The sequence below is a fragment of the Balaenoptera acutorostrata genome, chromosome 1, assembly GCF_949987535.1.
Source record: "Balaenoptera acutorostrata chromosome 1, mBalAcu1.1, whole genome shotgun sequence".
NCBI classification, from domain to species: domain Eukaryota; kingdom Metazoa; phylum Chordata; class Mammalia; order Artiodactyla; family Balaenopteridae; genus Balaenoptera; species Balaenoptera acutorostrata.
Window position 1 is genome coordinate 183652415 of NC_080064.1, and position 25810 is coordinate 183678224.

The window sequence follows — 25810 nt, forward strand, 5'->3', positions numbered from 1 at the left end:
TAGGCCCTGGAAATATAGTAATGAATAAAAACCAACAAGCTTTCCTGCCCTTAGAAATTTTTACATTCTAGTTTATACTAGTTGACATTCTACTGGATGATTTTAGAAATTTATTCAATTTCTTTCCTATTCCTCAGTTTTCTCAGTTGTTAAACAGAGGTAATAGCAACTACTACTTCATAGGTTGTTGGAGAGATTTAGTCATCAAATACATAGGAAGCGCTTAGGCCTGACACCATAAGCCTTAGCTATTCTTAGTACATGGGAAGCATTGCCTAGATAAAGACGTCTGTGGGCATTTTACTGTTGAGGGTAGAAAGGGAAATAATTTTGTCTCACTTTTGTTTTTTTTTGCTAGAGCCAGGAATGAAAGAAATGAATTCACTGATAGAAATGAGCTTTCGTTGCATCAACCGTTCATTGATTTATTCACTCATTCATACATTCATTTGTTCATTCCCTCACCCAATAAACATTTATTGAGCAGTTACAAAATTCCAGGCATTATGCTGGGATTCATTAGATCAATAAAATCTGGTTCCTGCTTAAGGAAGCTCAGAATCTAACAGAGGACAACAGAGAAGTAAAGTACTATTATAATATTCTATGATAATTGCAGTGATTTTAAAAGTATAGACAAAATGCTGTTTTCTCTATGCATGCTTATGGAGATAAGTCAGTACCCATAGTTCTTCTTTGCACCTCTAAAATTTTAGCCTGTATGGTATGCACTAGACTTTAAAAAAAGGATTATTTCATTTATTTACCAGAATTGTGGAATTAACTACTCTTTGTAAATTTTCCAGATGTGATCTTTTAAAATGAACATTAAAAGAAGTTTTAATCTGTTTTTTGAAATCATTCAAAAACAAATTGTTCACTTCTTCATTTTCTTAACCTGTGACTGTTAAAGACAAGTTGTTTTCGATGACTCATGGTCATCATTATGAACTTGAGCTTTCAAAGGGCATTGAGTCTGTTGGACGGTTGAGTCTGTTGAACTCTTCTGTTAGTAACTTGTGGGACGACCCCACCCACCTCCCATCTTCCCATGGCCCTTATGTATTTTTGGCTAAGAGGACATTTTCTTCCTTCCTTCAAAGACACATAATGAGCATTTAAGATTGCTGGATAAGTGACTGAAGAAATGTGTTGCTGCTATAGTTACATTTTTGAAAATGGGACTATATGTATGTTTGTGCTTTTTATGTAAATTTGGATCAGATTTGAAATATTGGCAATCGTAGATCAAAATTGAGACTGATGGGAGTAGAGTTGATAAAAGTGCTTTTGGACCTGTGGATAATCTTTGAAAGACTGTCTTTGCTAGTCTGTAATAGTAACAAAAGAACACTATTCCAGTTTAATGGTCCAGAAGAGAGAAATGTCATTGTGTAATATTAATACATAATGTAGTAAAATAAATGTCATCAGTGTCTTCTATATTCAATGATTATTCTATGATTTGTCTACCTGAACATGTCAAAGTATTTGGCTGCAACTTAGGGGAGTTGATTAGTAGCCTTTAAGATGCTATCAGAATGAAAGCAATTAAATGAATCAGTTGATAAAGGTCCTCACCCTGATATAACCATTGTCTAATCTTATAATTTGAACAACCAGGGACATATCAGGGGGAATCCAGTTGGTACAGAAGAAACTGAAACATAATCAAAAGTGGCAAGTGATCAACTGGAGATCGGGAGAACGTTAGGTAGAAAAACATTTGGATCAGAACCAAAATATAAGATATACAACTATTTCTAGATTTTAAATGAAACTTTAAAAGTCATTAACAGAAAAGATAGAAATAATTGTGAGAATTCAAACACTTACTCGTCATGCCCTTAATTATTATTTCTTCCATTTTGTCACGATTTTCTTTGTATTATCGAAAAGGAGTTGTGAGAAACAGAATTATAAGATGAAAAATGTAACAGTTTTATGAAATGTTGTAATAAAAAAATAGACTACAGAGTATTCCTTCTCTTTTATCTGTCTTTGTAAACCACATAAAATGATAAAAACACAGCTTCATCCTTAAGATCAGAGGCCAAAATGTGTGTCAAGGTGCCATAGCTGTGTATGTTTTAAATCAAACTTTAAAACAGAAATTTAAGCTGTCATTTCTCAAAATCCTTGCTTCTATATGTTAATGTCATCATTTTGACAATCTTCTATCGTTTAAAAAACATATTCTGTTTACTGGTAATTCATGTACTCTTTCAGCCTACATTATGCTCAAAGAGAGAGTCATTTTCTCTGTAGTATCTTATTGATCTGTGTGTAATTTAAAATAAGAACATTTTAATTTTCTTAGCTTTTCTTAGCAAAATGTTACATGCAAATGATACAAATAATGTATAATTTTCTTGTAATCATCCATGCAGTTGCATTTTATTTACACACAATTTTTAATACATTACTAATAAATGCACACTGTGGAAAGAAATAAAGTTATAAAAAGTAAGTCATCTGTAACCCTACCGCCCCTAGACAACCTTGGCAAATAGTTTACATCCTTTCAGATTTTTTATTATTGATATTCTACTAAAGAAATCTGTGTCATCTATCTCTGTCTTCTTAAAGTTGTATCTCTGTATTCATATTCACAGATGAGTCTACCTTTATCTAGAAAATAGGATTATACTCTACATACTACTTTTCACTTGGTTTTTAAATTCAAATTGTATTATAAATACTTATCTACATTTGTCCTTATGAATGGTTGCATTATATTTCTTTGAAGATATATGATATTTTTTAGCCATTTCTTTACTTTTGGACATTTATCTTGTATCCTTTTCTTTCCTATTATAAAGACCACATTATAAAAAAATTCTCTCTCAAATAGTTTTAAAAATGTACTTTTCTGAATTCCCAGTGGAATTGTTGGGTCCAGTGGGATGTACACATATGCTGTCCTGAAAGCTGTGGACAAACTCCCATCCTAGAAATACTGTCTGTACTGGCTCTTTCTACAAACTCTTGCACCCTAGTGTTAGAATTTTTTTTTTCCAAAAAAAATTTGAGAGTTGAAAAATGCTAGCTATGCTTGCTTTCTCTAGAAAAGACTAAAATATTACCAATATTTCTGTAGGTTTTTTATTGTCCACAAAAAGAAGGCTAGCCACCTAACAACTACTTGGTCAGACCCAAACCAACCCATTAGATTAGTGGCAAATTCCTCTTTGTTTTTAAACATTAAAGGAGCGAGGACTGTATCTTTAGAATATCAGTAAAGTATTTATTCCAGTATTATTTACAAAAAGACTTTTTGATAATGGCTTCTAAGTTGACAATAAAGATAAAATCTCAAAGGAATCTTTTTAGATCACAGTCTAAAAGCATAAATGTTGTTTTCGTAAGAATATCAAAGGAATGCTTTTGCTGGATTCACTCCACTAGTTCATGTAGGCAACATCCCAAACTCCAACAGCCGGCAGTTGCTTTGTTGAAGACAAACTGCACCTGTAATCAGTGTGACAGGACCACAGGTTGCATATCATCACTTCCACCAAGTTATGCAAGAAAGCGTAACTTGAATAATATTAACACCATCATTGGGAGAGCACAGACGTCAATAAGAATACTTTTAAATGAAGTAAAAAAAAAGAATAGACTTCAGGCATTGAAGCAAAATTTTGCATTCGGCCAAGGTTTTGCAGTGGGATAGAGTTTTTAAAACATTCGGAATGAGGTTAATTGCATGGCTAATTTACCTGGGGAAGAAAATGTAATAAGCACATTTCTCTTCTCCAAAGCCAGGAGGTCAGAGTGAGTATTTATCTGTCCTTCTTATCCACACTTAGGGCTACTAGAAATGATATCCTGGTGATGTCTGATAGCTACTAGGAATGAAGTGTAGATGAGACCTCCTCAGTAGTTGTAGCTACAGATGATAAACCAGAAATGCATTTTGGTCATAAATTGCTCCTTGGTCCACTCTGTAGGCTACATCATCTAAATCAGACCAGTATGTTTATGATCACAAAAATCCCCTATCAATGTTTGTTGTAGACAATATATTACATAGGGACTGTCTTACATACTGCTGGTGTCATTTGAACTTGAGATCAACACCTCTGTTGGATTTTTTTTTAAAGTATTTATTTATTTATTTATGGCTGTGTTGGATCTTCGTTTCTGTGCGAGGGCTTTCTCTAGTTGTGGCAAGCGGGGGCCACTCTTCATTGCGGTGCGCGGGCCTCTCACTATCGTGGCCTCTCTTGTTGGGAGCACAGGCTCCAGACGTGCAGGCTCAGTAGTTGTGGCTCACGGGCCTAGTTGCTCCGTGGCATGTGGGATCCTCCCAGACCAGGGCTCGAACCCGTGTCCCCTGCATTGGCAGGCAGATTCTCAACCACTGCGCCACCAGGGAAGCCCCCGCCTCTGTTGGATTTTTACCCTGCTCGTCCTCCTCATTCCTCCTCCTGCATCTTGTAACTTCCAGATTTTGAAAGCGTAGTATGTGCCAGGCTTTGTGTTGAACATTTTTTATTTCTTTAAAATTTTTATTGGAGTATAGTTGATTTACAATGTTGTGTTATTGTCTGCTGTAGAGCATTTTTAAAATATTGCCACCTATCCTCAGATTATTTTGAGTCAGTAACAGTTAAGGTGTTGTGTTACATTGCCTTCCTTTTAGAGATGAGGAATCTGAGATTCAGAGTTAAAGTAGACTCAGGGACTTATTGTTCAATGATAGTTTTCACATTACTTAACCTCTTTGATCCCCAATTGCTAATCTAACAATAAAGTAGTAGACAATGTTTACTGAGGGCTTATGGTGTGACAGACACTCTGCTAAGTACTTGGACTTTACAACATCTCTAAGAGGCAGGAATTATTACCCCCCATGTTAGATGAGAAAAATTAGGCTTAAAGAGATAGAATTAATTATACAAAAACACAGGGCTAGCAAAATCAAGAGCAGAAATCAGATGTGGGATACCATATAATACAAAGCCTAGAGGATTCAATGTAATAATTCATTTTAAATGCTTAATATAGTGCCCAGAACATAGAAAGTATGCAGTTCATGTTACTTTTCACAGTTAGTGGCAGTACCAATAATTGAACTAAGATGTCTGACTTCAGCCTATGCCTAATTTCTAACTTTTGACTATACAAAATAAAATTGATTTACAAATGGTTATTGCTGATGAGAGAAAACTTAAAGAGGTCAATTCCCCCACTTTTAATTTTTTTTGGCCAAAGACCCATAGTTGACAATACCCTACTGAATGCTACATATCTTTTACAAAATGTGTTTCATTTTATATTTTTAGGTGGTTTATTGCAAGTCATCAAATACCATGCAATTGTGAACACTTTATATAAACATTACTGTTTATTAATTGTTCCCATTGTACCCCTCTCTAAATTTTTTCAAGAATGATTTTGTTTGGAAATTAATATCATTAGAAGTGAATTTTCAGTTAGCACCTTAGCAATTGTCTATTAAACTCCTACTGTGAGGATGACTACAGGAGTATAAAAATCAGTAAGTTGCATTTCCTGAAAGATACATGTAAGCAAACCAATCATTTGAGTTCAAAGTGATAGGAGCAGGGTCAAGGTATTAATAGAGTGCAGGGAGAGAAGAGAAGAGGGACAGCTATCCAGCCCAAAGGGTTATAAATGATCTTGCGGAAAACAATCTTCTTCATTCCAAGACAAATATGATACCGATTTTTTTAATAGGCCAAAGTGTAAGCGTGCATACTTTATCAGTAATTAGAATGCAGCCTTACCTGACATGAAAACTGACTTAATATTTACATTCTCATTCTCTTCTCTGTCTGTCTTTTTTCTTTTCCTCCTCAGCTAAGTAGAAGGACTCAATGCGTTTACATACTAAACTTTTCAGCATACCATAAAAGAACAGCACATTGGACAATTAAATTCTTATATTTTTTCTTTCTACGTTTAAAAATATTAAGGGAAGAAATTGTTCAGCCATGAACTAGTAGGGCAAAATAAATACTGGATAAAATGCTTTTGACTAGGGTTTGTTCCAATAATAATTATGAAATATGTCAAATAAACTGTTCTGAAATAGTAGATACTTATTGCAGAAAATAGAAAAAGGGAATGACATTTGTTGTCCAAAATATCAAAATAGTTTAAAAAAATGTTAATTAAAAACAAAGGACTATTATTGTGAACATATGAGGAGACTTTTTGATACTTTATTTTACATGGTTTGACTCTTCTGGTTCCTAATTTATGTATGTGACTATGGAAAAAGTTGGGTACTTTCAGAAGTCACGTTAAGTATTTTACAGCCAAAAAAAAAAAGGGTAAGAATGTACATATTTATTGGTATGTACATATTTATTTCAAATCTTATCTAGAATCAATCATAATTTAAATGCAGTGTAACTTGACAAACTATAATAGGTTTTAGTGTACAAAATGAAAATTTGTTAATCATCCAGACATTGAAATTAACTTAATACAAATACATACTTATTCCTTATTAAAGTTTTAAGGTTTTATTTATTTTAATGTCTGTATAAAAACATGGAGCAATAGAATTTATGACTATAAATGCAGAAATCCTACATAACTTTAACCATTATTTACCATTATTATTTGCCATTAATGATGTTGAGTTTATTCTAAGAATGCAAGCATAGATTTTAATTAACCTGTTAACCTATAACATAATTTTTCAGTTCAATAGGTCAGTTGATTCAGAACATTTAATAAAATTGACAATATTTTGTTTTTATATAAAATCACCTTGTTTATTTTGGAATAGAGATTTCTCCTTTTAAGTGATAAAGATCATCTACCTAAAATCAATGGTCAACATCATTATAAAAGTTGTAATATTAAAGACATTTCCATTAAAGTCAGAAATAATACAAATACATCTACCGTCACCACTATGGCATACTTATTAACTATGGTGCTAAAATTTTTGGCCAATAATGTAGAAGTAAAGTAGAAAAAGAAAATAAAATATAAGTATATATTGAAAATTATGAACTAAATCCTCACTATTTGACAGGCAAAGATAAATGTACCTAATATATGAAAAGATATTTAAAAGCAATACGAAAAAATGAATATGCAAAATAAAAATGAGCAATTTTCTCACAAAAATATTATATTTTATCAAAACTAGATGAAAAATATAAAACCTTACTAGTAATCAACAACATACATACTGAAACAGTGATTGATACTTTTCTAAAATCAAAATAGTGAAGAGATAATCATAGACTTTAGTTGGGCAGAACACAGGAAAATGGACATTCTCAGATACTACTTGTGGGATTATAAATTAGTTTAATTTTTCTAGAAGAAAGTGGTCATATTTCACAAAATCGTTTAAAATATTTACATTCTTATGATATAACTTTATCACTTATAATTTTGTTAAGGAAATATCCACAAGAAAAACAAAAAATTAGAAGAAGCAAAGAGTTTCTGCTGTAGTTGCAGACTGGCTAAATAAGTTATTTTATGAATATGATAAATGATGCAATAAAATTCATGATATTTAATGATAAGAGACTATGTAATAGTATGGGTTATATGTGTGTTTTTGTGTATTCTTAATTTTGAGAAAAAGGAAAAAAACACACATTTATAAGTTTTGAAAAAAATCATTAAAATATTGTAGCTTACCATTTGGCAGTTGAATTATCAGTGATTTTAATTTTCTACTTCATTTATTTATTTTATGAAAGGGATAGTATTACTTTTGTTAAGTACATAATTATGCTAAAATTTTAACACAGTTCCCATGAATAGTTCCTTAATCTATGGAATAAATTTTGCTTTGTCCATAAATTGTATGTATATTAGATGCTAAAAGCACTAATTTAAAAAAATTTCTAGCTTTAATTGATCCAGTACATAACAGGTCTGTTTTAGTTAAACACCAATCCTCTAAAAACATGGTTCAAATATTAGTTATCATGGTATATTACCTGTAAGTAATTTCATAAAATACAAATTTTGCTGCTGGCTTGTCAGTCTACAAATTATATATATAACTGTTGCACATCATGATCAGTGACCAGTCATGCAGCTTTTTTCACTCTATTGCTGACTGGTCAGTGCACATCCATTAATCAGTTCATTCACAGAGAAGCTTGTAGTGGTCTAGCCTCTTTTTAGGTGATAAACCCATGTGACGTTTTGTAAATATGAATATTCAAAAAAGAAGAATTGGCCAACAAAGATGGAAAGAAAGAATGTTTTGGGAGTGAAATTTCAATTAAATATTTCTTTTTAGAGAACAAATAGCTGATCACTGTCATCATTTGGAATACTTTATATATGCAGCCAGGGCAACTTAATAAATGTGAATTTAGCATAAATGAGGACATTGGTTGTGATGAATAGGTAAAGATGTCCTAGAGGAAATGATGCCAACAAAAACTTTACATTAAAGGAATCTCAGAGATATTACACGTCAGTGAAAGCACAAACATGAAAATGATGGAAGCAGGCTGATCCATATTTAGAAAGGAGTATGACAATTCTCAAGGCTTAGAAAAGATGCTTGCTCAATATGGAAATTTACAGAATAAGAAAGCAAGCATTATTCAAGATACTGAATGATTTTTTACAAGGAAAATAATTCTCAAAGTTTCTAATATTAAATTACAGCTTATTAAATGTTAGTTTTACTATTTTCTATTTCCCTTTACCTTTGTAACTGATAGGAAGTTTTTACAGTTTTATCTTCACTTATCCTTCTTTGATGCTCTTCCTTTCTTTATGTATATCCAAGTTTCTGATGTACATTATTTTCCTTTTCTCTAGAAAACTTCTTTTAACATTTCTTGCAAGTAGGGTCTACTGGCAACACATTTTCACAATTTGTGTTTGTCTGACAAGTCTTTATTTCTCCTTCACTTTTGTAGGATAATTTTGCAGAGTACAGAATTCTAGGTTGGTAGGTTTTTTCTCTCAACACTTTAAGTACTTCACACAATTCTCTTCTTGCTTGCATGTTTTCTGAGGAGAAGTTAGATATAATTCTTTGTTACTATATAGGTTAGGTGTATTTTAACTTTGGTTTCTCTTTCTGAATTTTTTCTTTATCTTTGATTTTCTGTAGTTTGAAAATGATATGCCTAGGTATAGTGGGGTTTTTTGTTTGTTTTTTGACATTTATCTTTCTTGGTGTTTTCTGAGCTTCTTGGATCTTTGGTTTGGTGTCTGACATTAAGTTGGGGAAATACTCAGTTATTATTGTTTCAAATATTTCTTCTATTCCATTCTCCCTCTCGTTTCCTTCCCATTATACATATGTTGCACCTTTTATAGTTGTTCCACAGTCCTTGGATTTTCTGTTCTGATTTTTCAGTCTTTGTTCTTTTTGCTTTTCGATTTTTGAGGTTTCTATTGATATTTCATCTAGCTCAGAGATTCTTTCCCCAGCCTTATTCAATCTACTACTAAGCTCATCAGAGGCATTCTTCATTTCTGGTACAGTGTTTTTGATCTCTAGCATTTCTTTTTGGTTCTTTTGTAGAATTTCCATCTCTCTGCTTACATTGCCCATCTGTTCTTGCATGCTGTTTACTTTTTCCATTAGGGCACTTAGCATATTGATCATAGTTGTTTTAAATTCCTTGCCTGATCATTCTAACATCAACATCTCTGTCATATCTGGTTCTGATGCTTGCTTTTTCTCTTCAAATTGTGTTTTTTTGCCTTCCGGTATGCCTTGTAATTTTTTTCTTGAAAGCCAGACATGATGTGCCAGGTGAGAGGAACTGTTGCAAACGGGTTTTTTAGCAATGTGCTGGTGAGGAGTGAGGGGAGGGCAAGTGTTCTATAGTCTTATGATTATTAAATGTTAGTTGTACTATTTTCTATTTCCCTTTAGTTTTCAGTCTTTTAGTAAGCCTTTGCCTCTGGACTGTGAACTTCATGTGTGCCTCTTTGTCCCCTCTCCCCACCTCCCCTTTAGGTGGGACAGAGTGACTAGAGGGGGCTGGAGTTGAGTATTTCCTTTCTCTAGGTCTCTAGGCTCTGGTTAACTAATTTATCCTGAGGCAGATATTGTTAAGAGCAGAGTGCTCTGATGTACTTCGAAATGCTTCCTTTCTTCTCCCTCTGCCAGAAGCACCTGGGGATTTTCCCCTGAGTTCATTTACTGTGAGAACCTGGTCAAGCTGCTGGAAGAAAATCTCACAGAATGGTGAGGGTCCCCTATAACTACACTACCCTGGAGTTTTCAACTGTCAGACTTGTTCACAGTGAACTTCCAGCAATATATCAATTATAATTCAGATTTTCTACCCCAGCATTGGTTCCCATGGAAATTTCTGCTAGTGAGTCTTTGATCCTATAGCTGAGACTCCCTTTATTTGCCTGTCTCTCCAATCCTGGGGACAGATGTTTGCCCTGTGTCCCCGACTTAGGGATCCAGGGAGAGTTGTTGATTTTTCAGTCTGTTCAACTTTTTATTCTTTGTTATGATGGAGTGGCAATTCCAAGTTCTTTACTTGCGGAACCAGGACTTGGAAGTCAAGCTTTTAATGTTTTCACAAAAAATTTCAGATTGTGGAACAATCATAATTTTCCCCATTGGTTATTAAGATCACTTTACATGGTTTCAGCTTGCATTGTCACTTTTACAATTCTGCACTACCATGACTGTGATATGCTAATTTCTGATTTATAAAACACTTTTAAAAATACAATAGTTGCTGGCTTTCAACTCTTTGATATTAGCTTTCTATCTAGTGAAAGTGCCGGATATGTAAATAAGAAGAAACAAAGCACAACTTTATATATTTATCATTCTGATATTACTTTATTGTTCTAGTGCGATCACTGCCTGCCTCTTTATAATGACAAGCCTTTTCGCCAAAGTGATCAAGTTCACACCTTCAATTGTAAACCCTGTGAATGCAACAGCCATTCCAGAAGCTGCCACTACAACATCTCAGTGGATCCCTTTCCATTTGAACACCACAGAGGAGGTGGAGGAGTTTGCGATGACTGTGAGCATAACACTACAGGTAACCAGCAAATAACACAAATAACAGAAGCTGACTTGGTCTTGAAGCCCATGTGCTTCTGTATATAATGCATATTATTTTAAATTATGTTATTGCTATCTTATTTAAGAAAGTGCTTTCATACCATTAAGTTTGAAAACCACTCTGGTTTACTGAATCTTCATGTTCCAAATGATTAGGTAGTTTTCAGATATAACACTCTAGTCTTAGACTATATATTTTCAGGAAAATATTTTTTTTTTAAATAAGTTCACATCATTTGACTAGATCATGAATATATTTTGGATACATCAGGAATTACTCTATTATTCTGAGTATATATATCCTTGAAATAAGTTTTCTGTGTGACCCCTGATCTTCCATTATGTCTGGATTCCCATGTAGAGAGGTTTACAATCATTCAGATTTGGCATGGACTCTAGTAATCAGGGAATACTGTTTTTAAAAATGTTCATTAAATGCATAAAATAATTATAAGAGTCTTGTCCCTAAAACCATCCAGCATTTTGACTAGTCATTGAAAAATTACTATTTTCTGAAAGGCTGATATGTTAAAAGCAGAAATAGACAATGTCTGAATTTGTAAAGTATAATGGCCCAAGTCTGATGGGTTTGAAAGTGTGCTACTCTGAAGCATGAATGAATTTGTTAGATAATTATTGATAACCTAAAGTGGGACAAGCTCTTGGCTAAGTGCTGGGAATATAAGGATTAACAAGATGATGAATTTTCTTGTCTTTGTATGGATTATTACATGGTGGTAAAGGCACCCTATTAAAGGAACAATTAAAAAGTTGTCTGATGAGTGCTAAGATGGGGAAGTATAGTAGGAGTTAACCAGGTGAAGGAGCGGGGTTGGGGATTAGGAGCGTGAACGAAGTTTTCCAGTAAGAGAAACAGTTGTACAATGGCCTAGAGGAGAGAGAAACATGGTGCCCTTGAAGAACTGATGAAAGTGCAAATGGCTGATTGTTAGAAAAGGCACTAGGAAGAAAGGCAGAGCCCAGATACTGGAGGGCTCTCTAAACCATGATAAAGAGATTGGCTTCTATCCTAAGGTTAAGGAGATGCCACTTAAGGGCACTTAAGGAAAGGAATTTTGTGTTTTTTAAAGGCCCATCTGGTTATAAAGTGGAGAATGGATTGGAGAGGGTCAAAGGTGGTTTGGGAAAAAATGTTAGTCAGATATTGCAATGGTCCAGATGAGAAATAATGTGGGAAAACATTTAAGGTGGTGTGGATAGAGATGAGCGGATCCAATAGACACTTAGGGTAGACAGTGACAGCATTTTCCAAGCAAGGTGCAGAGTGTAGGTAAGGGAAGGAAGAAGAGTCAAGACTTATGCCTAACATTCCAGTTTGAGCAACACGGTCAACGTTGGTACCAGCCATTGAGATAGGAAATGCAGGAGGATCAAATTGAGGGAGAAGATGGCAAGTTCTGTTTTGGACAAGTTCACTGTGTGTTTCCAAGAAACAAAGAAGAAACTCTCTTTGGGGCAGTCAGAAACACAGTTCTGAAGCTCCTTTCTTAAAGAAAGCCTTCCATGATGCTTCAGAGAGGATCAGTATAATCTATATACTTTAGTGGCATCTTATGGTTATCACAGTTTGTAAATATATATTTATTCCTGTAATAATTTAATTAGGATTCATCTTACCTGCTAGACTATAAGGTAACTATGTGAAAAGGGTGCAGTTTGTATTTTCCTCAGCCCTTAGCACAGAGTTTGGAACATGGTAATCACTAAATAAATGTTCATTGAATGATAAATAAAGGAGAGATTTCTAGATTGGAGATATAAATTTGGGAGTCCTCAGCATATAGAAATGGAAATATTCTAGGCATATTATAAATCCATTTAATTTGTCCACAGCCAAGATCCATTAGAGTGTGAGTTTTTCATTTGATTAAGTTGTTTTCATAGTTTTCTAATATTGGGCCAGTTTCAGCAATATTTGAGGAAGAGTGCATCATGTTTAAACGGGGAATTGATAGCCTTCAGTTTTATTTCAATTTCAGTGATCTGATATGCTACTCACATTTAGTTTAGAAACTCCCTGTAGTTTAGATTGCTTTCTTATATAAAATGGAAAGGGAAATTTTCTGAATAAAAAATTGTAAACAATAGGAATTACCTCATATTTCTAATGTGTCAAGGTATTCTAATATTTAATATGAAATTTATTTGATGTAGCTAAATATAAAATTCTATTTTGATATTTGAAATGAAAAATAATGGCCATAAGTACTAACAGAAGTATTTGCTTTTAATCACATTAACTATGAAATAGTAAATTACATTAAAAGCAGTCTTCTATTTTATAAGATTTAGTTCTGGAAAAATATTTGAATAATATATGCTTATTTGCTTCCAACTGTAGAGCTATCATCTACCACGAATGTAGAAATTTCTCATAGTTGATTTAGATTCAGTACCTGGTCCTAGAAATAAAAAAATTAAGTTTGGAAACAAACTCTTTCAAAATGTATGTGCCCCTACAAAGCACAGCTTTTTAGAAGTGTGATATTATATAACAGATGGGAGTTTAATGAAGTAGAGCACAGTTTGTAACAGGTTCATTGTTTCATATGCTGTGGATCACTAAATTGGCAGGTAGAGATGAAAGGTGCATTAAAATGGACATCCCTAAAATTATAGAATTCCCTCAAAGGAATACAGTCTTTAATTTTGAATTATGCAGCTGATTTTAATGAATTGGAAGTCCTAATGCATAACCTTTCCCCGACGCAGGGAAAAACTGTGAGCTGTGTAAGGACTACTTTTTCCGACAAGTTGGTGCAGATCCTTCCGCCATAGATGTTTGCAAACCCTGTGACTGTGATAAAGTTGGCACTAGAAACAATAGCTTCCTGTGCGATCAGGTGAGTTCTCACTATTGAAGGGAAAGAATTGTTCTCTTCCAGAAACTAATTTAGGAGATGGTCTATCAGTGATACTGAGGGCTATATCAGGAAGTCCTCTGTGTGTGTGCTCACATTTCAAAGAGGTGGTTGCTATCAGAGTGTTTCTGTGTAACTTTTCATATCAATATAAAATATAAGGCTACTTGGGTGGTCCATTTTACAGTTGTCAAAAAACTTGGAAGCTGGGGGTTCCAAGTAAACAATGAAGTAAGTTAAGTAGGTGTCTTGGAATTACTGGTGAATTAATATTAATAAGTGATATTAAGTAAACAAGAACAGTGTTCCTCCCAAATTCCGTAGAAGATAGTATAGCAAAAGTCACTTACACATAGATCCAAATGGAAATTATGATAGCTCTGGTCTAAATTTCTTTTAACCTTTTCTCTATCTAACAGTACAATGGGTTTTTATCATTTTATTAATTTTAATTACCAACATCACAAATATTGATGTCTGACCTATATGAACACAGATTGTAACTGTATTTTACATCAGGAAAAGCAGCTCCATACTTAAATGTGCTGTCTTCAGCTAGAGCCTTTTACCTGTTCTGATAATATTACCACGTGAAAGTAGATAAAAGGCAAATTTACCTTGAAGAATCAATTCAATGATTGTATTAATTTTTAATAATTACATATTCTCTTGCAAATAGTTGAGAATGCAGTGGCCAAGAGCATAAACCACAATCTGGTTAAAGAAAAAAAAATTTTTTTAAGTTACACTGGAATGATAATAATTTCAAGGCAAAATATATTTGTCATATAACTTGGAGCATGCATTAAAAACTGTTTTAACAAATAAAAGCCAAATATAAAGTGAGCTAATATGGATTTGAAGACCTTCAGATTAACCATAGTGTGTGATATGCTTCATTGGAAAGCTGGGAGGTAGAAAAATAACTAAAAAGGCAATCTCTACTGTTTTTATATTGTGATATTGAGGCACTATTTTCTGAGAGAGTCATATTACAGTTTTATATGTGTTGACTAGTAAAATCTGACTGTCTTTACACATCTCACCCTTACACATTTGCCCTGAATTTTCAACATGGATGTCTTTTGCTTGTTATTCAAGTCTCAATTCAAAGATTGATATATCTTTTGAGATTTCTTCACTGATCACCCAGTTGTAGAACATTCTCAAATCACTGTATTTTACATCATCCCATGTTATTTTCATTGTAGCCTTTATTTAATTAAGCAAATTAAATAAATTCATTTATTTACTTCAGCAAATTAAGTAAATTCACTTATTTACTTCTTTGTCTTCTCTCTGTCCAACACAAACAGTACAGTTTCAGTCACATAATAAGCACCCCATAAATACTTATTTAATAAGTGTTAAGCGAATTTAATAAGTGTTAAGTGAATTAGTCTGAGCACTAATCTCATAGTCAGATGGTCATTTAGAATGGTTATTATAATAATCTAAGCATTACTTAAATTTTTCACTTAAATACGTTTTCTCCCTGAAGATCTAAGGTAAAGTAATTTTGGTATATAGTACTGAAAAACTGTGAACTAAAGTTACACCTCCCAAAGTTTCATTTATATGTCATTACCCATATGAAGTAAAGTGTAGCAGATTTGTCCCTCAATTCTACAACTCAAGTATGCAAGAAATTAAAACCTAATTTTTCTCAAATTTCTATTTCAAGTCCATTTTATTGGGGTAGGAGACAGTTTTAGTAATTCTGTGCTTGTAAATATTTAACACTGGGGTATCTGAGAAAAATAAAAAGCTCACATCGTCAATTTTAAGCTACCAATGAGATGTCACCAAATATGAATTTGGGAAGAATGGTTTTATCATACAGTGGAGATGGCTCCAGTACACTACTGGCTCTGGATCTCTTTCTCCAGCTCTCATGGGGTGGATCTAATTTTGGGGTGGAATTGTACATGAACATACCCAGGGCAATGACATTTCAGAAGGTAGGACCTCTCTGATCATTGATGTCATCAATATAGGTAAACATTCTTTGAGATCTCCTTGAGATGGAGGTGTTTCTCCCCTCCCAGCTAGGGCAGTGTTTTCAGAGTCCTAGTGGAGAGTCAGAACCCAAAGTCCTGCCCAGTGGTAACAAGGAGACCCTCCCCTACTGAGTCAGTGGAGCCAGAGTGGAGAACCTTGACTTCTATTCCTACCAGGCAATAATGAGGCAACATCCTCTCTTCACTCACCAGAAGAGTTTCATAGGAGGCCTGACTGTTAAAGCAAGACTTAAATAAGATTCAGAGTCTTATAACACCAAAATGTCCAGGTTCCAATAAAATTTCACTTATCATTACAAGAACTAGGGTAATATCAAATGTAATGAAAAAAGACAATCAACAATACCAGCATCAAGGTGATATAGATGTTAGAATTATCATGCAAAGATTTTAAAGCATCCATCCATTTGTCTCCAGCATATACCTACTCTAAAGTTTGGCTGAAGAAACTTCTCTAAACAGGAAATGATAAATGAAGGAATCTTGAAACATCAGGAAGGCATAAAAAACATCAGAGTTAAAATATGGCTAAATATGACACATTTTCCCCCTTCTCTTCGAGTTTTTAAAATTTTTTGACAATTGAAGTAAAAATTACATCACTATCTAATGTGGTTCTCAATATATTAGAGGAGATATTTAAAACAATTATATCAAAAATGGAGAGGGTAAGAAATATAAGGGGAAGTAATTTTTCTATACTTACCTAGAATTGGTAAAATAAAAAAACTACCAGACTTTGATATCTGTGTATATAATGTAATATCTAGACAACAACTAAAAAGGCTTATTATAAGGATGATATATTCAAGAACACCACAGATAAATCAAAATGGAATTATAAAATATGTTCATGTAAAAAAATAAATAATAAAATAAAATATGTTCAAATAACCTATAATAATATAGGGAGAAAGTAAATAGAGACTGAAAAACAGATAGAATAAATAAAAACCAAAAAATAAAATGGCAGACTTATTAAACCTTAATATAACAATAATACCATTCAATGTAAATGGTCTAATAAACCAACTGAAAGTTAAATGAACGAAAATATTATCCTGATAGCAAACAAGACAGCAACAGTGCATGAAAGAAAACCACAAACCAATATCATTCATGAATTGAGAGGCCAAAGTTTTAAACAAATTTTTGGCAAATAGATATTCAGCAGTATTTTAAAATAATTAAACACAAAGACTAAGATGGTTGTGTTCCAGGAATGCATTCTGTTTCAATATTTGAAAATCAAACAATACAATCACCTTATTTTCTGGCTAAAGAAAAAAGTCACCTGATTATAATACTGTATTCAGAAATAGTATTTGACAAAATTTAACACCAGTTCATGATAAACACTCTCAGAAAACTAGTAATGGAGGAGAATTTCCTCAACTTGAAAACAAACATCTACACAATACCTACCTACAGCTGACCTCCTACTTATAAATGAAAACTTTCAGTGAAAAACTTAATGCTCTCTCCCTAAGATCAGGAATAAGACAATATTCTATTCAACATTGTACTGCAGGTTCTAACCAGGGAAATTAGGCAAGAAAATGAAATAAACGTCATCCAGATTGAAAAGGAAGAAGTAAATCTGTCTTTGTATATAACATGATCGCGTAGGTAAAAAATCCCAAGATTCCAAGGAATCTGAAACCACTAGGTGGTGTTTTGGGTGGCTCTGAGGAGCTCCAGTTCTTTATGTCTCAGTGCAGAAAGAATTCAGTGAGAGGCAAAGTGATAGATAAGAAGGGAGTTTTTAGAATAAGATGCTTGTGAGCCTTACAAGCGGGCTAATGAGAGGGTGCCATTCCCCAAGAACTTAGTGGGCGACAGTTTTACAATCAAAGGAAAAGAGAGAGGTGGGGGAAAGACCACCTTCTTCCTTTTTCTTGGGTAGACATCAGGTTTCCATCATCAGTTCCTCCTCCATGTCAGGCGGGGGACTTTTTTGTCCCTACATGGTCAAGCCGGGACTGTCATGGCGCAATGGAAATGAGCAAAAAGGCGGTAACATATGCTAAAAATGGTAAATCATCTCAGGTTTTAGTATAATGTCACCTTTTCCTTTTATTTTCTTTAGTGTGCACAGAGGAGCATGTCCAAGGAATCATGAACTTACTGAACTCACTGGGCAGGATGTGGGTCTCATGCCACCATTATTTTATTTTTGGGGGGCATGTCTCATGCTTCTGTTGCATGGTTTTGTTGCTAGCAAGCCTGTTTGGTTTTGTGGTTAAGTAAACCAGCTTTCTTGAGTGTTCATTAACTTACAGATGTCTCCCATATTTTTTCTCTCCTTAAAATCCCCTAGTGGGATTAACTATTTAATCATCTACTTCGTCCCTTTACTCTGTCCCTATCAAATTTATTAAAATACTGTCTATCAGAGCTAATAAGTTTCAACAAGTTTGCAGAATACATGATCAATACACAGAAATCAGTGGTATTTTTATGTACTTGCAATGAACAATCTGAAAATGAAATTAAGAACACAACTTTATTTAAATAGCATCAAAATAATAAAATGCTTAGGAATATATTTAATAAAATAAGTCCAAAACTTTTATTCTGAACACTGCAAAATATTGTTGAAAGAAATTAAAGAAGAGCTAAATAAATGGAAAAACATCCTGTATTCATGTATCAGAAACTTAATTTTGCTAAGATGGCAGTTGGTCTATAGATTCAACACAGTCTCGTTAAAGGCCCAACTGTCTTCTTTGCAGACATTTATACGATGATCCTAAAATTCATATTAAAATTCAAGGCACTCAAAAAAGGCCAAAAGAGTCTTGAAAAAGAAGAAGAGAGTTGGAAGATTCACACTTCTCAATTTTAGAATTTACTATAATGTTGTGATCAAGACAGTGTAATGTGGCTTGAGGAGAGATACCCAGATCACTGTAATAGAGTTGAGAGTCTAGAAATTAACCATCACTTTTACAGTCAGTTGATTTTTAACAAGAGTGCCAAGACAAATGAAGAAACAATGGTCTTTTCGATAAATGATACTGATATGCAAAAAATGAACTTGGATTCCCTACTTCATACCTTATACAAAAATTAACTCAAAATGGAGCAAAGAATAAAATGTAAGAGCTAAAACCATAAAAGTCTTAGAAGAAAATAGAGATGTGAATCTTCATGTCCTTAGATTAGTCGGTGACTTTTTAGATATGACACCAAAAGCACAAGCAACAAAAGAATGGATAAATTGGACTTCATTAAAATTTAAAACACTTGTTTTACAAAGGACACTATCAGGAAAATGAAAAAACAACCCAAAAAATGGGAGAAAATATTTGCAAAGCATATAGCCAATAAGAGACTTGTCTCTAGTGTCTGTAGAAAAACTTTACAACTCAATAATTAAAAGACAATTCAATTAAAAAATGAGTAAAGGATCTAAATAGATAATTCTCCAAGGAAGATATACAAATGGCAAATAAGCATATGAAAAAATGCTGTGGACATTATTTGTCTTAGGAGAAATGCAAATCAGAAGCACAATGAGACACCACTTCAGACTCACGTAGATAGCTATCATTAAAGGTACAGATAGTGACACATCTTGATGAGGATGTGGAGAAAGTGGAATTCCCACAGACTACTGGTGGGAATGTAAAATGTGCACCCACTTTGGAAAACAGTCTGGTGTTCCTCAAAATATTAAATACAGTGTTACCGTACGACTCCGCACTTTAACTCCTTGCTATATATCCAGGCAAAAGGAAAAATATATCCTCACACAATCTTATTCATGAATGTTCATTGCTGCTTTATTCATAATAGTCAAAATGTAGAAATAATCCAAATGTCCATTAACTGATGAGTGGATAAATAAAATGTAATATATCCACTCAATGGAATTTTATTCAGTAGTAAGAGGAAAAAAAGTACGGACATATTACAATGTACAAAGTATATATTACAACATGGACTTTGATCTCAGGAGTGAGAATAGGAGAAAAAGAGAGACAAGAATAGAAAAGGCTTTTTTTAAAAGATGCTTCTGTGTGTCATTTTCTATGTACAAAAATCTAATTTAAAAATGCATGAAAGGAAAGATGTTTATAAAAATTAACATTTTTTTTGTTTTAAAAACATTGTTTTTTCTTTTTTTCTGACTAATTTGCTTTGTTGATAATTTTTATAGTCAGAAAAAAATAAAGAGAATTTTCATGAAATCTGACATGTAGCCAGAAAGAGCTACATATAGGAATCTGAAGGTAGATACAGTGATAGAACACTTTCATGAATTTAAAACCTCCACATTCTCCATCTCTAAATCACATTTACATTTTACCTAATTTTTATTTTGTTTTCTCATGCTCCACGTACAGACACAAAGTATATGGATTATTATTATATGTGGAAATATAGTGTCAAGTACACCTTTGCCTAAATAATGTTATAAAAGATTTCTAAAAATGCTTACCGTCATTTTCAACAGGATAACAGAATACACACTAAAAAAGCTGTCAACAATGTCAGAATTATAAACTGTAAAATTAAATTCAAGCACATTTTTTAAAATTCATGCAATTACAATCCTTAATAATATTAGGGAGCATACAAGGAAATTAGGCAGTAGTTCAAGTCTCATTTTGTTATAATAACTTAGGAACCAAGCCAGCCCCAAATGGCCTGAGTGACTGTGCTGGGCATTCTGTGTTCTGAAAGGAAACTTCCCCTTTGGCAGTTGTCATTTGAAACTCCATCCAGTCTCATAAGGTATGGCATGTTTGCCTTATTCTTCCATAGGAAATATTGTAATTGTTCCTCTTGTGAATGCCAAGATCTTGAAAATGGCATGAAGTAATGCTCTGAGTCACTAAACCCTAAAATTGCTGATGCCAAAGTCAAGACCATCAAAGTCATAGATCATCTAGAGCACATAATAATATTAATATTATTAGGAGAAAACGGAGAAGAGTCATTATTATTATTGAGGAATCCTTAATATAGAGTCCTGGGATCCCTAGGGCTACCATGGATGAGTTTTAGGGCATCCATATATACCTTTAAATTGTATGTGGGAGTGTATCTGTGTACTTTTTGTTTTGTTTATGTATCTTTAAAGGGAGAGCTTTCAGTACCCAAAAGACATATCTGGGCCAAAAAACAAAAAAAAATTACTGCACTGGGGAAAATAAATCCATTCATCTTACGAGCAGCCTTGGCTAATAGTAGAGATACGCATAATGTGTTTCCCAAAATGTCACTGCACTTCCTCCTTGTTTCCTTTGCACTCAGTGCCTGAGTTGTTGGATATCTATCCTGAGTTGGAGGTTGAACGTTCTTTCCCTTTTCCTCATCTAGTGGGACTTAGGTCCAGAAGAACCAGATACAGCCCCAGGACTGGATGATGCTTTAAAAAAATATTTTAAGGTGTTTGAGGAAGGACCTATGAAGGTCATACTTAAAGTACATTTATGTAGAGATCCCAGGCTGTTCCTGACCCAGCGTGGGAAGAAACTGTCTGTCTCTGACCTTCCCCTTCACTACCCTTGCCCTTCGTGTGTTTGCTGGTGTTCCTGGACCACCTGCTCTAGCCACGTGCACAGCTGATGCTGATGTGGTGAGGGCATTTGAGAGAAAGGCCCTAACGTATGGCCTGCCTCATGCAGAAGGCATTCAAGCAATGCTGTCTGAGTGCTTTTCTGCTTGGCATTTTCTCCATCTCTCTTCCCTTCTTTCTCCTTTACTTTGCTGTGTTCTTGGGTCTGGCTGAGGAAACTGTGAGAGTGAAGCCACAACAGACAAGATGTAGGCGGTCAGCCAGCGCAATTCTTCTCAAATTTTAATGGGCATGTGAGCCTCTCAGATGCTTTTTCAAAGACAGATTCTGATTCAGAAAGTCTTGAACAGGGACTAAGATTCTGTATTTGTGAAAGTTTCCAGGTGATCCCTCATTGCTGTCTGTGGACCAGTCTTTAAAAACCAAGTTGCTAAAAAACTGCCTATCAAAGCTGCATAGAGAAAAGAATCTGGATGTGGATCTGTGTTGGGGGGTGGTAAGTGTGAGTGTGTCCTTCTGCACACACTTGGTCAGGAGTGGATTCACTCTCTCCTATCCTCTGAATTCCACCTTAAAGTCAAGTGCTTTTCTAAGTTTTCCACAATGCTGAGCCCCTGTTAAATTGCAGTCAAGGTGTACCCTAAACTATGTCCTCGAAATCAGAAGATTTATCCTAAGCCATTTTTTTTTAAACAATGGAAATAAAAAACAGTGAATGAAGGAATCTAAAAGTTGGCTGAAAACCAAAATATAGTTGTAATTTTATAAAAAGAGAGAAGAATGGTTGATTGTAATACTCAAGAAGGCATCAATAAACGGCTGTAATAGAGCCAGAAGAGAGAGAAATGATTAAGAGACATTAAAAAATAAATTAATAAGGCAGGAGTCGAGTGGTTGAGATGAATTAGATGAAATGGAAAGGCATCAGTGACGGAAGTATTTCCAGATTCGACCCATGGAAGATGGAATCATAAGGAATAGGAATCCTACTTGTGAAAATTGATTGTTCTGCCAGGGTGATAATTGTCAAGGAAATACATTAAAAAATGGAGCAGGATATACTTTCTCTGCATAATGTCCCATTTCCTGCAGTTCATCAACTCTTTCTCCTCTGCTCAGAACCAAGTATTTGTCATTAATTACCACAACATATCCAAAAGTCCAGAAACATATTGCCTTATATTTTGTGTTACCCCAATATTAAAGTGTACAAAGAGAAGTAATGCACAGGTTTCTTCGGCCTATAAGGAGACTGACCTTGAATAGTATGATGTATGGGTATTGGCTGTAAGCATTAGGATGGTGAAGGATTTGAAAGGTGGGGAGTTTATGTGGAGCTTTAAGAAAGACATGAAGATTTGGTCATAAGTCATGTTGTACCTCGTTCAGAGACTTAAGGAGAGATGGGTAGTAACATTTCTCTTGCAGCTGGTAAGCTGAGTGATAAGTGATCAACCTGAGAATGTAGAGGGCCAGATACAAAGATAGGGATAAAGGTGCTGGGGTGCACACGCAAAGAGAAGGAGGAAATGGAGCTGAGCTTGGTGGAAAGGCTCATTCTGAAGAAGTTATCCAAGATTCAAATTTGTGGTAAACTGAAGGTGAAATAGATGAAACTGTGACCGCGGTGACGTTCCCAGCTTCAGTCTAAGTTGAGTACCACATATTTGGACACATCTGGCACCTCCTTGGGAATGAACTCATCCCAAGGGCCAGGATATACAAACTTGGCAGAGTAAGAATACCTCAGGCATTTAAGGTCAGATTCAACAGTGCTGATAGTTTTGGCAGGCATGTTAAGTAATAAGCGGTTGTTGATTTAACTAACAAGTGTGAGGTAATAACAAGGTTTGCAATTGCATTGCTACCGATAGTAGGTAGGATAAGCTAAGCAGATGTAATGAATAGACCCCGAGATGTCTAGTGACCCAAACAATATAGGAGTTTATTTCTTGTTCCTCTAACCCCTCCAAGGCGGCTGTTCCTGGTTGCCTGGTGGCTCTTCTCCATACGACAATTCAGGGCACAGGGCTCTTCCACTCCGTAGCTCTGCCTTTCCCTAGGAAAGGACAAGACCATGGGGAGAAACAGCTCCCACCTTTTAAAAGGTCTTGGCCCGAAAGAGGCACACGTCTCTTCTGATACGATCCTGTTGGGGGAGAGCAAGTCACGTGGCTACACTAGTTTAATGGAGGGCTGGACAAAGGTTGTCCCTGGGGAGGAAGCCACTTTGCAGCTGCAGCTGTGGACTCGGGAAGAGGAGAATGGCTCAGGATGCGGAACCTGTCATCTCTGCTCGGTGCCCATGTGACAGAAGGTAGCCCAACAGTGAGAAGTATATTTTCTTCTATTGATACATACACAACAGAGTGGCTTCTGTTTAACGAGAATCCCTGAGAACACAGTACTTCATCAGCACCTTGGGGTTACCAGACCAACACGGATGGCAGCGCCTGCTTGGGGGTGGATCCTGTGTAGTGGCAGAGGCACCTGTGGAAGGTGGTCTGCTTCAACCGTGTCAGCACGTGTTAGCAAAAGAGGCCTGGACGTGGGTGGGAGGAGAACCAGCTTGCATGCAACGTGGAAGTCTCGTTCCTGAGCACCTATGAGAGAGAGGCCCCAGGGACAAGCAAGTGAGATGATAATCACTGCCCCTCTAGGTGCTCCCAGACGAGAGGACAAGTGCAAAGAGCAAAACTGAACAGACGAAGCTTAGGGATCATAGATCTTGAAGGCGATTTCAAACTAGGAGTATTTTAAGACTTTTAGCGAGATCAGACACCATACGATACATATATATGTATATGTATGTATATATGGATAGATAGATATAATGTATACATATATACATTATGATTAAAAAGTAAAACCTTATTTATTTGGGATTATAAATAAAAAGTACATTTTTTTCTTTTTTAAATTTTATTGGAGTATAGTTGATTTATAATATTGTGTTAGTTTCGGGTGTACAGCAAAGTGATTCAGTTATACACATACATATATTCATTCTTTTTCAGATTCTTTTCTCATATAGGTTATAATAGAATATTGAGTAGAGTTCCCTGTGCTCTACAGTAGGTCCTTGTTGTTTATCTATCTTATATATTGTAGTGTGTGTATGTTCATCCCAAGCTCCTGATTTATCATTCCCTCCACGTTTCCCCTTTGGTAACCATAAGTTTGTTTTCTTTTTTTTTTAATTAATTAATTTATTTTTGGCTGCGTTGGGTCTTCATTACTGTGCGTGGGCTTTCTCTAGTTGCGGCGAGTGGGGGCTACTCTTTGTTGCGGTGAGCGGGCTTCTCATTGCGGTGGCTTCTCTTGTTGCGGAGCACGGGCTCTCGGCACGCGGGTTTCAGTAGTTGTGGCTCACGGTCTCTAGAGCGCAGGCTCAGTAGTTGTGGCGCACGGGCTTAGTTGCTCTGCAGCATGTGGGATCTTCCCAGACCAGGGCTCGAACCCGTGTCCCCTGCATTGGCAGGCGGATTGTTAACCACTGCACCACCAGGGAAGTCCCATAAGTTTGTTTTCGATATCTGTAAGTCTTTTTCTGTTTTGTAACTAAGTTCATTTGTATCATTTTAAAAAACTAGATTCCACATATGAATGATATCATATGATATTCTTTCTCTGTCTGACTTACTTCACTTAGAATTTATCTATTTAGATGTAGTAAGTATGTTTTAAATATTAGTCAGTGCATCATAAGGACCCTTTCTATGTGTTTTTGATGATACTGATTTGTTCAGGAACAGAACATAGCCAGCCTCCTTTCTTCTTGGCACACCAACCCAATGTGCTGAGCATTTCCAGAGGCAGGTGTGCTCCCAGGATCAAGGGCACACCCGTGGCAAGGGCACTAGGCCTTCCAGTCTTCTGCAGAACTGGGGAGTGTTTCAGGTCCTGGTGCGCTGCAGAACTGGTCTCTACCTTGATCTACCCACACGCGGTTTAGGTGCCATGCATAGGAGTGCCACATTGTGAAATGTGTAAGACAGACTGGCAGACAGATGACATACTGCTAAAAATGCATGAGGACAGAAACTAGTCAGTAAGAATCTCATAGGTTCCATTTGTTTTGCACTTGCCATGTACAAAGTATTATGCCAAGGATGTTTGGTCAATTAATTCAGTCCTTACCAAAGTTGGTTAAAGCAGTTACCGATTTATCCATTGGGTTGTTAAGGGCAATGAACCTTGGAGAAATTAGGTAACACCTCCAAGATCATACAAGTAATCATGGGGTAGAGCAGAAATTCAAAACTTGTATTATCTGTTTCCAAAGTCCAACTTGAGGTAGAAACACTGGCTCTTACAGTGCCTGGCACATAAACCCATAGCAGGTTGCTGA

At 35.1% G+C, this 25810-nt stretch overlaps 1 protein-coding gene across 1 annotated transcript in view; it reads left to right on the forward strand.

Moving 5' to 3' along the window:
* USH2A (usherin) overlaps positions 1-25810 on the forward strand; it is an 800956-nt gene that overhangs the window by 111251 nt on the left and 663895 nt on the right. Inside the window, exons 9-10 of the mRNA XM_057531465.1 lie at positions 10808-11003; positions 13760-13890. Of these exons, the coding sequence (XP_057387448.1) occupies positions 10808-11003; positions 13760-13890 (327 nt within the window). The remainder of the gene's footprint in view (positions 1-10807; positions 11004-13759; positions 13891-25810) is intronic.